General features: G+C 31.6%; 1 protein-coding gene across 2 annotated transcripts; it reads left to right on the top strand.

Moving 5' to 3' along the window:
• The first annotated feature begins 14561 nt into the window (after window positions 1–14561).
• LOC140987091 (calmodulin-binding protein 60 B-like) lies at window positions 14562–18199 on the top strand. Of its 2 annotated transcripts, XM_073455482.1 has the most exons (9): window positions 14563–14737; window positions 15034–15109; window positions 15263–15303; window positions 15765–16258; window positions 16572–16732; window positions 16842–17039; window positions 17188–17356; window positions 17456–17673; window positions 17766–18199. In XM_073455482.1, exons 1-9 carry the CDS (start codon window positions 14634–14636, stop codon window positions 17778–17780), a joined length of 1476 nt encoding a protein of 491 aa, XP_073311583.1. In that variant the 5' UTR covers window positions 14563–14633; the 3' UTR covers window positions 17781–18199. The 2 variants fall into 2 exon arrangements, with proteins under 2 accessions (XP_073311582.1, XP_073311583.1); XM_073455481.1 differs by having other exon boundaries at window positions 14562–14737; window positions 17456–18199.

Here is an 18199-nt window from a genome sequence, read left to right as displayed (position 1 = left end):
ATGTGACATGTTTACGTGACGTTTTAGTAGTTTTGTACTTACATGCATTAAAATGTATTTTTAAGGGTTATTCGAGTTACAATCGAGGAACGGAGACCGAGGGCTGAAATAGAAAATGTTTTTATTAAATATGGTGATGTTTTTTCTAATTTTTGAAAATAAGAGATTTTGAGGTGATTTTATACACCGGGACGTAAATTTTATCGTTATTGGATTTTCAACAAAAATATGAACGTATTGCCAACCCGACTAATAAATTCACAAACTTATTTAAACAAAATTATTTTTAATATTTTAATTAAGCACTAATGGGCCTAATTTACATACTTAGTGGGCCTAAGCCTTATTAGTGACTTAATTTAGTATTTAATGTTCAAAACCCTATCCAAACCCTCACAACCCCACGCCCACTTCTCCTCAACACCACACGAAACTCCTTCATCAGATTACACACGGCACACACACAATAATTCAAGGGCAGCATCGGTTTTGTCAAGAAAAAAATCAGCCAACGTTCCTACGTAATCGTTCTTCCATTCGTCAACAAATAATCGTACGTTAATTACGCAAAGGCATACATATTTCTTTCCTTCAAACATCATCACACCATAATATGTTTTATGTAGTAATTGTATGGAAAAAACAAGTGACACTTTTATTTAATTTCGTTTTTGTGCATAACATGAAATTCAAAGCATGATTTTTGATCCAAATTGTGTTGTTTACGTGCATAAAGGAGGCTTCCATGATTAGGACTTGATCAAGCACTTTTTTACATGAGTTTAAAGTCTTAGAACACGCACACAAACGCTGCACACCAGAAACGATCAAGTTGGAACCATATTCTGTCAAGGGCTCGGGTTGCATTGCTTTTCGCTGAACTAGGGTTCGGCTTGGGGCCAGGGCTCGGTCAGGGTCTGTGTGAGTCAGGGAGGGAGTCCTAGCCATACTAGAACTCGAGTTAAGAGGGAAGGGAAGGAGTCGTAGCAAGCTAGAACTCCCACCTAAGAGAGCCCATGCTGTCATGTTTTGTGCAGCAGCCACCCATGGCTCAGGGGCTCGGCCAGGGGGCTCCAGCTAGGCTAGGTCAAGAGGTTAGGGTCCTAGGACGGTGCTTGGGGAGTTGGTCCAGGGCCTGGCTCGGTTGGCAAGGGCCTGGACGCGATAGAAGAGTCCTATGTCTTCTAGGGGTCCTCGGCCAAGAGCTGTAATGGTTGTAGTGCTGCGGTTTCGAGTTGTGGTTCGAGTCTTAGGGGGGGTCCTAGTGGTCCTGAGGGGTCATGAGGGTCCATGGGAGGTATGGTCCGAGGATGGCTCAGGGAGGCTCGAGCTTGACTCAAGAAAAACGTGAGGTTGGTTCGTAGGGGATTTGGTCGAGTAGTTAGGGTTTGTTCCTTGGAAAATAAATCGAAACATGGCTCACGGGGGTCGAATCGTGGTTCACGATGGCTAAAATAATATAAAAAGTCTAAGTTTGGAATTTAGGAATTTTATATTAAAGTTTGAAATTTTTCGGGAATAAAACTCTTTAAAAATGAATAATTAAAGATTAATTACAAAGCATAATATTTAAGCTAACTGGAATTATGAGAATTTTAATTTAGGCTTAAATAATTATTTGGGACATATTAAAGTCAATAAAATTAAGAAAAAAATCAAATTCGAGGAATTTTACGTCTAAGGGTAAAACGGTAATTTTACACCTAAAAATTAGTAAACGTCATGGCAGTGTGCTGAATGCTGTTTTATATGCTAATATGATTATTTGAAATGTTTATTAATTTTTATATGTTAAATTATGATTTTTAAATGATTATGGATTTCTATGATTTAACATTGGCATTTAAAAGACGTGTTGCATGCTTGGTTTAAAAGAAAAAACGATATTATATGCATGTTTTTATTAAGTGATGGAAATACGAAATGTTGAAAGACGTGAAGGGATTGTGACTAATACGATTATATGTTGGAGATATCGTGAGAGTTATGGTCCCAATGGGAGCCCGACGATCGTGTTTCCTTGGATACGAATACGAATACGTTAATATGTTGGCCAAGGGCCAGTTGATGGGTGAGAGTGTCGCTGGTGTCCCCGCCACCCAGTACTGTGGTTTTCTCTAGATGGATCCATCGCCCAATACGAATACGAATACGAGTCACAATCACGATCTGAATTCAACAAACATGAATATGAATACGTTAATATGAATATGAATATGAATATGTTGATATGAAAATGTTTATGTTTAAAGTTTATGCATTATTATGAAAATGTTATTTTAAATACAATTATTTTTCACTGTTGTATGTGACCTGTATACGTATTATGTTGTTATCAAGAATATGATGTGTTGAGTTTTAGACTCACTAGGTGTGATTGATGCAGGTGATATTGATAATTATGATATTGGAGGTCTTGATGGTTGATTTTGCTGGACTGTCGGTGCACATAACCCGAGGGTCAGCGCTTTTATATTTTCCGCACTTATGATTTATGTTTAAGACTTTTGTTAAAAGATTTTATGACTATATATATATATATATATTATTTTTGCACCATTTTTAGAATAAAAAAAACCAACTAGTAATTGAAAATCAAAGGAAATAGTCAAAACATGAAATCGTTAAACGTTTAAAAATTCCTAAAATAGCAAAATCGCTATCGACTAACAACCTTGGCTGCAAATGCCTATAAAACCCAAATTGGGACTCATGATAAAACTATTGCTGAACTCCTCATAGCAGGATTCTCGGGTCAAATAAAAGGTTGGTGGGATTATTATCTCACAAATCAACAACAAGAAGATATTTTAAACTCTATAAAAACAGAAGAAGAAGGAATACCAATTCTAGATTAAAATGGTAATCCACAACAAGATGCTGTAGCAACCTTAATATTTACAATTTCCTTACATTTTATTGGAGATCCTTCACATCTAAAAGATAAAATTGCAGAACTCCTATCAAATCTAAAATGTAAAAAATTAAGTAATTTTTCAATGGTATAAAAATATTTTTTAAACTAGAATAATGCTTAGAGAAGATTCTGATAAACCTTTTTGAAAAGAAAAATTCCTTGCAGGCTTACCAACTCTTCTAGGAGATAAGGTAAGAACTAAAATTAGAAAAAACAGTGGTAAACAAATTATAGCCTATAATGAATACACTTATGGTCAATTAATTAGTATAACCCAACAAGAAGGGTTAAAAATATGCCAAGATTTAAAGTTGCAAAAACACCTAAAATGAGAAATTAAAAGAACAAAACAAGAATTGAGAACTTTTTGTAATCAATTTGATATAAATACTAATAAATCATCCTAATCAAAATGCTCAGAAAATTGACAAAAAAAAACATAAAAAAACCCTATAAGAAAAACTTTAGAAGAAATCAAAAAGATAATTTTAACCCGAAAGAAGATTTTTACAAAAAACCAAGAAAAAAACCATTTAGGAAATTTAAAAATAACAAGCAAGAATTCAAAAAATCCTTCAAAGATATTGAATGTTAGAGATGCCATAAGAAAGATCATACGGCAAATTATTGTAGATTAAATAAGAAATTAAATGAATTAGAATTAGAAGAAGAAATATTAAATAAAATTTCTAATCTCTTGATTGATTCTTCTGAAGGAAATTCAGAAACTAAAAACTCTATCAAGACTGACGAATCATTAGTAGATGAACAAATCATAACTAGTAGTGAATCTGAAAAACAAATTAATATGCTCACCAAAGATCAATCACTTCTTTTAGATATATTGAAAAATTTTAATGACCAAACAATCCAAAAAGAATATCTAGAAAAAATTCTAAAATCTCTTAATGACAAAGAAGAAAATTAAAAATTCCCAAGTACTTCAAAAAATACTTACGACTTAAGTGAAATATTAGAAAAAAAAAAGGAAAAAGGGATCACAATCCAAGACTTACAAAAAGATATAAAAGAAATAAAATTGAAAATAAGAGAATTAAAAGAAAAACAGATTCAAAATTCTGAAGCAATAAAACTAATCCTACAAAATATAAACATTGAGAGTTCTTCAGAAACAGAAAATGAAGAAACCCAAAAGGTTGAAAATATTGAAAAAATTCCTGAATATTTTCTTTTTGTTTTAAGATAAATAACTTCTAGAAAATACATCTTAAAAATAAATCTAGTATTTTCAGAAAATTTCAAAATGGATACAATAGCCTTATTTGATACTGTGCAGACTTAAACTGTATCAAATCAGGAATAGTACCTACTGAATTCTAACAAAAAACACAAGAAAAACTTTCAGCTGCTAATAATTCAAAATTAAATGTAAATTCAAAAACAGACGCATCAATAATAAATAATGGTATTTTCACAAAAACCACTTTTGTTTTAGTAAATGATATTCACCACACTGTAATATTAGGAACTCTTTTATAAATTTAATTACCTCATATAAAGTAAACAATGACTCTATTTCTTCTAAATCCAATCATAAAAAATTAAAATTTGAATTTTTAGAAAAATCTCGAACTAGAAACCTTAACTTAATAAAAGCATGTTCAATTTATGAAAATAATATTAACACCATAATCCAAGGAAAGACTTTTCAATTAGAAAATCTTAAAAAAGATGTTTCTTTAAAAAAGAATACAAAACCAAATAGAAACAAAAGAAATTCAAAATAAAATTCAAAAATTCCAAAAAATACTAGAAACAGAAGTTTGTTCAGAAATTCCTAATGCTTTTTGGAATAGAAAACAACATATTGTTGATTTTCCCTATGAAAAAGATTTCAATGATAGACAAATACCAACTAAAGCTAGACCAATCCAAATGAATTCTGAATTAGAAGAACATTGTAAAAAAGAAATTCAAGATTTAGAGAAAAAAAGTTTAATTTCTAAATTTAGATCCCCTTGGAGTTGTGCTGCCTTTTACGTTAATAAAAATTCAGAAATTGAAAGAGGAACACCCAGATTAGTAATTAACTACAAACCATTAAATAAAGCATTAAAATGGATCAGATATCCGATACCAAATAAAAAAGACTTATTACAAAAACTCCATAATGCTTGTATATTTTCCAAATTTGATATGAAATCTGGATTTTGGCAAATACAAATTTCTCAAAAGGATAAAAATAAAATTGTTTTTACAGTTCTCATTGGACAATATGAATGGAATGTAATGCCCTTTGGACTTAAAAATGCCCCTTCCGAATTCCAAAGAATTATGAATGAAATATATAATGATTATTCAAAATTATGCATTGCTTACATTGATGATGTATTAATATTCTCTAATAACGTCGATGATCATTTTAAACATCTAACAACATTTCTTTATATCACAAAACAAAATGGTCTAGTTGTATCAAAATCAAAAATAGTTGTTTTCAAACTAGGATAAGATTTTTAGGACATTACATATCTCGTGGTACCATAACTCCCATTGAGAGATATTTAGAATTCACAAATCAATTTCCTGATAAAATACTTGATAAAACCCAACTACAAAGATTTTTAGGAAGTCTAAATTATGTTCTAGATTTTTGTCCAAATATAAAGAGAATAGCAAAACCCTTACATGATAGACTCCGAAAAAATCCAAAACCATGGACAGAAAAACATACAGAAATTGTAAAAACCATCAAAAAGCAAGTGTTAGAATTCCATGTCTTCATATCGCAGATCCCAACCTACAAAAAACCGTAGAAACAGATGCGTCAAATTTAGGATATGGAGGTATATTAAAACAAAAACAAGAAAACAGATAGTACATAGTACAGTACACATCTGCCCATTGGAATGATACCCAGAAAAATTATTCAGCTATAAAGAAAGAAATTTTGAGTATTGTTTTATGCGTCCAAAAATTCCAGAGTTACCTTTTGAACCAAAATTTTTTATTAAGAATAGATTGTAAGAGTGCAAAAAAAAATTTTACGAAAAGATGTCCAAAATCTTGCCTCAAAACAAATTTTTGCAAGATGGCAAGCTATTCTTAGTATATTTGATTTTGAAATCGAATTCATGAAAGGAGATACAAATTCTTTACCTGATTTCCTCGCAAGAGAATTTCTCCAAAACAGAAATACCAACCAAAAAGGATAAAAAGCATGTTCAAACTCCTACCGAACCAGCAAAAACCAAAACCTGGTATGACATCGTTACAAAGGAAGAAGAAAAGGAACTTAAAGATACTGCACAATCAAAACCACAGGTAAGAGATGATTTGGAGAAAAGACTCAAATTCCTTGAATCCTTTCTCCAAACACCTGAAATAAAAAATTCCCTTGAAAAAACCCAGGCAAGTGAAAGCTCCGACAAGAAACCCTCTAAAGAAACTCTTACCAAAGATTCCTTCCAAACTGTTTTGTTTTCCGATAATTCCTCAAACACCTCTTATCACACTACAAATTCCCAGCTTGTTCTCACACAACCACCATTTAACCCTCCTTCTGATTATTTTGAGAAAAATAATTGGTAAAATATAATACATGTTGAACTAGGATTCCATGAAAAAGATCCCTTTGAAACACTTCAAAAATACTTTGAAAAAGGACGATATTATAAACCTTGGAACGAAAATAAGACCCCTTATTTCTACCAAGCAATTTTGGAAACTACTGACTCCGCACTGTTTAAAAACTTCTTCTTGGACCAAAGTCATGATGATCCTGCTTATTCCACCTGCAAAATCCTAAAAGTCATTGCTCCAATTGACTGGGGATATGATTTTTCAAAACCCATACTATTTCCAGAAAAATATAAAGAAGCATCATTCTTTTAAATACCTTTTAATTACTGGGACTATCAACAGGCCTGGTACAATTCTTTCTTAATTCAAAACCAGAAACACAAGCACACCTGGTTATTCTATTTTGATACCAAGATTTGCAATCCCAAAAAATTCCCAACCTGATGGTACTCATGGTGGGAATATTTTGGCTCCACCTATGAGATCCTCAAACACCCTGTCCAAAATTCTTTTAATCTTTTTAGAGCTTAATATGCCCCGACAGCAGAAGAAAAATAATTCCATCCTCTTGCCCTTTTCTGCATGAAATTTTATCTTCCTTGGGTCCTTTCCTGGACTATTGAATTTTAAGACGAAAAAATTTTACAAATTAAGAGAAGATTTAAAGTCAAATGGTGGGACAAATTTAAAATTCTTCCAAGCCTTACAGCCACAAATTTCCAAGCTTGGATCACCAATAATAAAAATATAAGAGTCCCAAATCAAAAAACAGGATTCCATCACGACAACAGACAGAATCCCTGGCACAAAAATCCCAAATGACGGCAATGCTTGCAGCTGCCAAAACTCCTGAAGAAATGCAAGCTATACTAATGAAATTCTCACCATGACCTTCAAGAAAGTCAGAATCCTCTGATGATTCGCTTAACCTGGAAGAAGATGACCTCCTTGGACCAGACGACCATGGACCGATATTTGGAAATAGTGGAGTATAAATGTTTGTATTAGATTGTAAGGCATTGAATTCGTATTTGTATTGATATGTACATTTTCTTATGTTAAAAAAAATACCGAAAATACCCCCAAAAAGTATATAAAAGGGGATAAAACCTCAGTATGGAGGCATCGAAATATTTTACCACTCTCTTCCCATATCTCTCTCTTTCCTCTCCCCCCCCCCCCCTCTCTCTCTCTCTCTCTCTAACCACTCATTCCCAGATCCAAATCCCTTTAACCATTATCCAGAAATCCGAAACCCTTTTTGATTTGTGTCTTCCATTATGTAAAGTTATTTGATTCCAAAGGTTAGTAATGAAATCTTGTTTTAAATTCTGAAATTCTTAAATGTATATATATATTTATGTCTGTTCAATATCTATGGCCGGTTAAACCGCCTACTTCTTTAAGATTTGTGGAGTTCTTTGCAAAAGTATGCTCTGTATATAGATTCCCTAAAGGTTTATATGCATCAGAAACCGGAGGAACCACGGTCTTAAAGAATTTTAATCTCTGCAATTTACTTTCTACAATTTGTGGATCTCCTCAATAGAGAAACCATTTTAGTTTACTTTGTTGCATAAAAATTCCTATATTCGTGGTTTTCCTTCACTAGGGAACCATCTTTGTTTTAAGTTGTTTTACTTTCTGAATAATTTTTTTGAACAAATTTTACTACGTACATGATGGTATCAGAGCCAGGGGGCATGTGTTTATAGAAATTAAATCTGTAAGTAAAAATTTTTAAGTCTAGAAATTTAGGTTCTCTTGAGTGTTTTTGCCTAAGAAAGTCTGGGTAGTAAGTCCTTCAAGGCCGTAACCCCTAAGAATTTCTTAGGATTGTAGAGAGAAAATAAATTTCAAGAATAAAAGTTTTAATTATGGTTTCTATTTTCTCTAGATCCACCTCTCTAAACTCTGCTGCTACATCTTCTTATGATAATAATAAAATAATTAATGCCGAAGAAATAATTATAGAAGATTTTGATAAATTCATTGATAATTGGGAAATTCCTAGAATAAATAAGGATCAGATTTACAAATACTCCAGATTCCAAATATTTAAATCTGATTTCACAATTAAAACAGAAGAAAGAGATATACAACTTACAAAGCCTTTTGCAACAATCAATTTATTATCTCAAAATTCCTTACGAAAACACAGATATAAAAATTATAAATACATTCATATAGGACTGGTTCAAGTAAGAATAAAACCCTTAACTAAAGAAGGATTGAATACTTCCATTCTTACTATTTTAAGAGATGCCAGATTCACAAATTTCAAAGATTCATTATTAAGTTTTGTTGAGTCCAGTCTGTGTACTGGACCAATCTCTTTTGATTGCTATCCAAACTTCTTAGTATCCCTAAATGATAAAAACATTTTTAAAATCCTTAGTTTTACAAATAAAAACTCATAATTATAATATGCTTAAAGGATCAATACCGGTTGCAGTTATTTTTAGAATTCATTACAAGGCTATGAATTCTGCCTTTGCTACAAAAGTAAAATATCATACTAAAAAAGGTGAAACCCTTTTACTACAAACAAATTTAGAAAAATCCAATACTGTAATTCCAAAACCAATTCAATGGAAAGATATAACACTACCTGAAGAATGGATCTTAGAAGGTGTTGTTAACCCAGAACCTATAGGACACATAAAATCAAACACTCAATTAAAAGAAATAACTCAATATTCAAATGGAAAGGTCAAACTCTCATTTAATAAAAAATCTGGTAGTAGCAATAGATATGATGATTCTTCTATTACTGATACCATCATGTAGTAAAATTTGTTCAGAAAAATTAGTCATATATATGTCAAGGGTAGAATAGTATAGGTTTTGGAAAAAAAAATTTAGTATTTTTTAAGTAAAACGAATAGCAGACGTTTCAAGAACTCTCTGCAGAATCTTGCTTACAATATGTGCCAAATTCCTCTCCAGATTCAAACTCAAGATACAGGTTATTCCGCTTCTTGTCTCTACATATACGCTGAAGAGTGCTTTCAATCTCCAAATCAAGTGGCACGAGGTTTTTAATGTCTCGAGCACGGCTCATATAACATGAGCTAAACTTCTGAAATCAAAACAAAGTGTCCAATTAAACCACCGGATGAAAGTAAGAATCAAACCTTAAAATAAACAAAAATAAAAATAGCAGAAATAAAAACCTAGTCTCAAACAAGTTATCAATCCTAATATTAAACAAAAAGTCCCCGGCAACGACACCAAAACCACAATTTCAGTTGTGCAAACTAGCAAGTGCACTAGGTCAAATTATAATTATAGTTGGATGGAGGCCAAGTCGTTCTCACAAAGATTATTATCGAATTATTATGCTATAAATTATTTAATTTAATCTAGGCTAAATTAAAGAAGTGATTTTTCTGAATAATTAGAATAACTAAAATAAATTAAATTTTTCTAAAGAAAATAACACAATTGACTTAAATAACAGATTAAGCTTAGGAAAAAATAAAATTTAAATAAAATGATCGTGAGCACACAACGGTACCAAACATCAGATTTTGCCACATATTGGTTGCCATCAAATGATAATTATTTTAAATGAACAATGAAATTCTCTATCTTAATTATTAATCTATTTCTAGAATTAATAATCTTATTTTTATTTGATAGTCCAACTATTTTTAATTGAACTTAATTAAATAAAAACGCATTCAACAACTATTGAATTCCAGATTTTTGCCTAAAATCGCATACTGAAGCCGAATACTATTTCTAGCATGTGTTGATAAATATTTTTGAAGCTATTTTCAATCTATTCTTTTTCGAGTCAAGATCAAACAACAAACATGCAATTAATTGGCCAGATTAAATGCAAGTGATATATGCAAATATCAGTCAATAAGATAAACTAAATCAAAACTCTAATCAATCCGATATGCAAATAACGAACACAAGTTTGGCTCTATCGTGGTCCCGGTCATAAGATGACTACTCTATAAAATCAAAACTAGACAAAAATCTAATGTTTGAATCCATGAAATTAAAGAAATAAAAAAAACTCAGCGATTGCACCCAAATTTTCTCGTCCAGTGCGTTTTCTCCTATTTGTTCTTCACGTCTCGATGATGAAAAATCCCCTTAAGATTGTAATCTTTTTGGTGTATATCGCAGAGAAGATTGAGAAAAATTCAATCACATAAATAAATAATCTTTTTGTTTGATAGGATGTAATATATGAATAAGGAAGATTGAGTTTTTTAATGAATAAAAACTCTATCAAATCTTTCCTTATATTAATATTAAAAGTTTTTTTCTCTCTCCAAAATATTCAACAAATCAAATACCACAATTGATATTTTTAAATATGGTATTTTTATCATTAAATTCGAGCTCCTTCATTTAGTTATGAAGCAGAAGTAAAGCCGAGACAAGGCGTGATGACGCCTTGTTTTAGGACAGTTACCAGGCAGGAGTGAAGCAGACACAAGGTGTGATCACGTCTTGTTCCAAGACCACTTCTGTTTTTCTCCTTCTTCCAAAACTCCATCATGGCAATTCCAAATGTAATAAAAATCACATTTCTAGCCCAAATTTGTTCCTAGATAATAAAACTTCCTCAATCTTATCATATTTATCCTTGGATGATAGGAAAAACTCTCCGTCAATTACTTTTTTCATTATCAGAAATCCTTCCTACTTGACATTAAATTATTTGACCTTATCTCTAAAATTAAACTTTTTACTCTTTTTTTTTTATCAAACTTACAAACAATAAAAATAGGACGATTTATGCGTAAATCTCAGAATAAAAATATCAGATAAGCACAAATACGACAAAATAAAGTCTTAAAAAGAGCTATATGATTCGTTCTTATATATATATGTGTGTGTGTGTTATTTAGTCTATTTTTTGATATGTGATAATTTAAATTTTGTTAAAATAAAAAATATTTATTTACGTTTAAATTCATATTAAACTCGTTAAACTTGTAAAAATTGAAACTTGGTCTCCACGCTTCTTGTTTTGTAGATAATTAATCTCATCTCATGACCCAAACATTGCATCCTGAATATCTTATTTATATAAAATGTAAAACCTTGTTTTATACGTTAATAGATGATTTATAATTTGGGATAATAAAACCTCCGACTTGAAAGGATTTTACAAATCTTAATCTTTGTAAAATTTCAAACAATTTACCAAACCAATTTTTATATTTTTATAACCATTGTGACTTTCTAGGAAAAAAAGGGGACCTTATGTCAAAGTCTTGACTACACATAACGATCAACCGACAGTGTCATGCATAGGTCCCTACGGTGGTTGATAGATACGTCAAAAAAATATTTTGTGTGTTAGTGGTAATTATTCAGTCCATTCTTTTGTGTGAATATAGAGTAACTTCTTTTTTTCATGTTACTTTACCACCCGTTCACGCGGTGCGTACGTATACAATTTTTTAAAATTAATTTGATTTATATTAAAATAAAGATCATATCATATTTGTAGAAATTAACGAGAAATCATAGAATAAATTTTAGATGAATAATAATGAAAATATGATGTAATGTTGATTTTAAGGAAAATATTGGTGTAAGCGTAACTTGCGAAATAAAAGATATGTTTTTTTTTTGTCGAGAGATTCTTTATATAATAGTATATATACATTTTCCAAATTCTTGTTTCTTTAATAAATGAGCAAGGTAAAGATTTTTATCCACCAATGATAATATAATAGGTCTTTCGTGAGACGGTCTCACGAATCTTTATCTGTGAGACGGGTCAACCCTACTTATATTCACAATAAAAATAATACTCTTAGCATTAAAAGTAATACTTTTTCATGGATGACTCAAATAAGGAATCCGTCTCACAAAATACGACCCGTGAGACCGTTTCACACAAGTTTTTGTCATGATAACAGTACCAAATTTATATTATGATAAAAATCATTTATAATCCGAAGATTATTCGGAGAATTCTTTATAGAGATGGAATTAATGTGAAGTCATGTGAAAATAAATAAAAATACTAAATCAGGCATTTTATCTTACTTTTTTCCTTTGTTTCGTGAGGTTTAATTTTGGAAATTCACTTAAGAAGTTATTATTTTTTATTAATAGTAATAAATATTTTTAAAAAATAATTTACTGAAATATTTTTGTTGCCATATTTGTTTTAGCTATTAAATGATTATGACAATAAAAATATCAAAAAACAACATGACAAACAATCAATAATCCAAATTTTTTTTAAAAAAAAGTTCTCTCTGTTACACCAAAAGCGACGCAACATTGTCTCCCTAACGCGTGTGTGTGTCATTGTCACATCGTTCATTGAATTTTATGTTTCCCACTCTCACACGTTTATTCATAACTAATAAAAGATACACACGTTATATGTTTTAATACTAAACAATTAACACCAAATTATTTTCAATTTAGAAGAGATCTTCGATTTAAAAAAGAAGTTTTGTTTAGATTTTTTTCTATATAAAATATAGAGTGACTTGAGAAGGTTTTTAGTGAGATAAGAATGATAATTATGAAATTAAATATTTTGGTGTCCTCTGAAGTAGTTAATATGATGACCATATTTTTAATATACACAAAAACTCATGTGAGACGGTCTCACGGGTCAATTTTGTGAAACAAATATTCTATATGGATTGTCCACGAAGAAGTATTACTTTTTATGCCAAATATATTAATTTTTATTGTAAATATGGATATGAGTGATCCATTTCACGAATAAAGATCCGTGAGACTGTCTTATGAAGACATACTCTTTAATATAACAGTATAGATGTTATAACTAATAAATATTGATTATTGTTTTAATTAATTCAGAAAGTTGTTATAAAAGTGAAGGAAAAAATGACATTGTTTACGCCACGGGTTTGAGACAATGTCTCGAGTTCGAGACTCAAGATGTAATTCGTTCCCCAAATTATGAAAACAATCATCCTTTTTATGTGGATTACTATTTGAGTCTTGAATATTTTTCATAGTTTAAATAGTCAATTAGAGTTTCATTACGAAGTTTCCGTAAAAAATCTAATTGTCTATTGGTATATGGTCAACGATATTTTCAATCAACATAAGCTCGAATCTATGAAATTGAACAAAACGACCTACTCGGATAGTTTCAATTTGGCATTCTTTTAGAGATTTGATGTAAAAGAAAAAGATGGATGAAAATAGTATATAATATATTTAGAATAGATCTCTTGTGAGTCAATCTCACGAATCTTTATCTGTGAGACGGGTTAGTCCTACCGATATTCACAAGAAAAAATAATACTCTTAGCATAAAAAGTAATACTTTTTCATGAATGACCCAAATAAGATAACCGTCTCACAAAATACTCCGTGAGATCGTCTCACACAAATTTTTGCCATATATTTAAGGGATATTTTGTTATCTAACTATAGTCAATTATTATTTTAAAACATAACCTTATGTCGTGTAATTTAAATACGCTAGTGCAAATAAATTTAATTTCTTTTAAAAAATATTTGACCATATCACTTCAGTTTAAACTATTAAAATTAATTTTTAAATATATAAAAATTTAATTAAAAAATAAGCAAAAACTTGTGTGAGACGGTCTCATGGATCGTATTTTGTGAGACATGTCTCTTATTTGGGTTATCCATGAAAAAATATTACTTTTTATGCTACGACTATTACTTTTTATTGTGAATATCGATAATGACGACCCGTCTCATAGATAAAGATTGGTGAGACCGTCACCTACTCTAAAAAAAAAATATTATGTCATGTGCCATTTTTTCCTAGTCAATACAAACCCTACCGCGTTTTGCTAAGTGGGCCAAAATTAATTTTAAATGCAGATGAAAGTTGGTTGGAGATTTCTTGTTAATTTTTGTGTAATTAGACGCAAAATATAGTTTTTTTTAAAAAAAATAACATTAAATATTATATTTTCTTGAAATAATATATATTTGTAAAAATAAGCATACATTAGGTTGACTTGTAAAATTCAAACGTCTTTGTTTGTGTATGTCGGATGAAACTTCCTATGCAGTTACCTCGAATCCTAGTCAACTACAAATCCTTATAAAAGATTACCGTTGGCATTCAATCTTTGTTGAGTAATTTGCATTCTTCCCTTCATTCTAAAATTAAACTACACTATCAAGGTTCTAAAGTTTCTCAAAATAGTCTTCTTTAATGGTGCCGAAAAGGAAACTTGTGGACAGGGGAGACGAAGAACCTCAACATCCTCTTGGCGGATATCAAGGCCGTCAATTGGGTTCGAGCCGGCTCGCTTCGAGGTATATTATATATGAAGTTTTGATTTCGAATATTAAGAAAATTTTCCAATGTACAGAAAAAAAAGATTGAACTGTTATTAACTGTATGTGTATGTGCATCGTGTAGGATCCATATATAATTTTATCAAAATTTATAATCCATTATATTCGTTATCTTTCAAACTACACAGAAACTCCAGTATCATTTTTCTATCTTTCTCCCACTCGAGCATTTTTTTTTACATTTTGAGACTTAGAAAAATCAATTCGAGAACATAAATATTATTTAAATTTGCTGAGTTTCTTTAATTTGGCAGCATATTCAGAGGGGCAAATAGTACACGAGATCTGCAAGATATTGTGACTAGATTGGAACCCAGAATTAGAAAATGGGTACGATGCTGCTGTTTCTTTATATTCAACCGGGTCTAGATGACCCGACTTGATTTAATTTTTCTTAAAAATAAATTTAAAAAATATTAAAAGTGCAAATATGAAATTTTATAAAGTTCAGCACTGATTATGCTGCCTCATGTTGATTGATAGGTGCAAGAGGCTGTGGACCAGGCAATCCACCCATATTTGAGGTGGGTTTTCTTGCTATTATGGATTAAAAAGTTAGACTAAGAAAATAAATTTTTTTTTAAAAAAATTAAATAATTTTATATGTGGTTGGATGGGCTTTTAAGTGTTTTAAAAAGAAATTAATTAAAATAAAATTAGGTTTTTTTTTTCAAAAACTCAAATTTGGAGTTTTAAAAAAGCTTTTCCATTAAAAAAACACATTGTCTATTAATTAAAGTTGAATATCTTGTATATATTAATTTTTTGTATCGGTGAAAATTTTATATTTTAATCATATTTTATTATTTTCTTCTCATCCTAAATACAATATAACATCATAAATAGAATCAAAATGAAACCTCGATTAATATTTTCAGATATAATAAATACAATTTAAGAAATAAATTAAATGGGGATTAATGAATTAATTTATTTTAATAAAAAAATTTACTTTGAATTATTCACTCTTGGAATTTTGTTGAAGCTCCTCTGGAAATGAAAGCCATTGCTCCGAATCAAGAACTTGCCAGCTTCAGTTTCTCAGTAGTCTGCCGAACACCTTGTTCACCAACAGTAGGGTTGAAACCGACGGCGGCGGTGGCCCAATCAAGATTATGTTGTACGATTCTTGCTCCAAATCGGTAGTAAAATCAGGTCCTCTATCTGCCGTCAAAGTGAATATAGTCGTGCTTGATGGTGATTTTGGCCCCGATGATCGGGAAGATTGGGAAAAGAAGGATTTTGATAGGAAAGTTCTTCAGAGCAGGGAAGGGAAGCGGCCATTGGTAACTGGCGATTTGGTGGTTCCCTTGAAGGATGGAGTGGGTTATGTTGGTGAAATCAGCTTCACTGATAATTCAAGATGGATCAGAAGTGGGAAATTTCGGTTGGGGGCGACTGTTCAAGCCGGTTCCGGTGAAATTAGGGTTAGAGAAGGAATGACCAATGCCTTCAAAGTTAAAGATCATCGTGGGGAGTGTAAGTATCTGTTGTATAGCACCTTTACTTTGTATCATTGCTTCTCAATTTGTATAAACTACTTGGAAACTGTTCATGTTTGTATGATTTTGCATGTGGCTGAACTTAAACATCATTAGCATGCTTCTCTGTATTAAAGCAATAGAGAATTGTTGATGGAAACTGGTTGAAGGGAGAATTTGAAACTTAACATGGATTTAATTCAGTAAAATGTGATGGACAAAATGTTGATCGATAATGTCAAGATGTTTCCCTTTAGGAGAATCCTATGCGCGTGGTACTAGAACTTTACAGATGATTTTCTGTGTTTCAGCATACCAGAAGCACTACCCCCCATCCTTGGACGATGAAGTGTGGCGGGTGGAGAAGATTGCTAAAGATGGTGTGTCCCATAATAGACTGGCTCAGCATGGTTTGTTGTCAGTTAAAGATTTCTTGAGACTCTACGTCACGGACATGCCCTCGCTGCGCTCTGTAAGATACTCGTTCTTGATATTCGTTTGGTCATCGAATTGTTCTGGTGAATAAAACTTCGGTTATTGACATCTACTGAACCATACCAATCCTGAAATTCGCTATGCAGGTACTTAGTAACATTTCAAACAAGACATGGGAGACAATTATACGGCATGCTGTGACATGTAGATTAGACGACAAGCTATATCTTTTCAGGACTGTATGTGGTACTGGCCTGTTGTTTGACTCCATCTACAGGGTTGTTGGTGTGAATGCAGATGGACAAACCTTCCATTCTTTGGATTCTAACGATGCACAGCAAATGGTTGGTATTTTCTTTTTCCGCAAATTTTTGTTATTGCAACTATTTTCTTGTTTTGGGTGCGTGCTGCTTTCATTTCGCGTTGTTTAAGGGAAAATAACAAAAATATACTGTTTACGAAACTGATCTGATTTTATATTTTTTTGACTAGAGGCTGGTGGAAGTTCTGAAGCAGCATGCTTACAAAAATTCAAAGGACTGGATTCAAGTAGATGATCCATCTGTTGTTGGCTACCCGATGCTGTTGACTACTTCGGGAGCTGGCGATTTGAACAATCTTACCTTAGATTTTCAGGGCAGAAACTTCCAAGCTGAGCTGGGTAAGGAATTATTAAACTCAATTTTCTTCCCTTCTCTGTCAATGTTTTTCTCAAACATAATTTTTTTCGGGTATAAATGTAATAATATTCTTCTCACAGAGCAACTAGTGATGCCCTTAAATCCTGATCATCCAACGGTATCTGCTCCATTCAATTGTGAAATAGAACAAGACTATAGTTCGTTTGAGAATCCTTCTGTTGAGAGTTTGCTTCAAATGCAAGTGAACCCGACGAGTGATTTTATTGGGGGATTCTACACATTGGCCTCAGAGCCGCAACTTTCAACTGATGATCTACCAATCGATAATAATTATCAGGTTGGCTTATCAGCATGGCATGAGAATGGATTGCTTGTTGGTTCAAACAATCAACAAATAATTTCTTCTAATTCTCGAATCCTTGTCACCAGGAATGGAAACCCTAAAACGAGCTGGTGCAAGATTCTGACAGTCGTCAAGTGGCGGATACTGGTTAAACGTAATGCAGCTGAAAAAAAATGGAAACAATATTTGTACAACTCTACGTGGATGTAAATTCTTGGGGCAGTCGACATCTAAAATAGCTTGTATCCATGTCTTGATTCATGATCTCTTTATTCTTTACTGCAAATGTAAACAAATGGTTTTTGTATAGAAAGTTAGTCACATGTTTAGTGCAGCAATCAGTGAAGATTTGAGCCGCTCGAAAATACGGCGGCCACAGTATTTGTAAGCTTCCTGATGCTGGTCCAGTCAAGTCCGCTTTGCTCCAAATGCGTATGCTTGTAACAAAGGCAGTAGTTTCAAGGTTAGATCAGATTGAATTGTATAATATTTGTAAATTAATTGAAAATCAATATTCTTA

Source organism: Primulina huaijiensis, chromosome 11 (assembly GCF_012295235.1).
Source record: "Primulina huaijiensis isolate GDHJ02 chromosome 11, ASM1229523v2, whole genome shotgun sequence".
NCBI classification, from domain to species: Eukaryota; Viridiplantae; Streptophyta; class Magnoliopsida; order Lamiales; family Gesneriaceae; genus Primulina; species Primulina huaijiensis.
The sequence above is the reverse complement of the archived record's forward strand: the minus strand, read 5'-3'. Positions and strand labels throughout refer to the sequence as shown.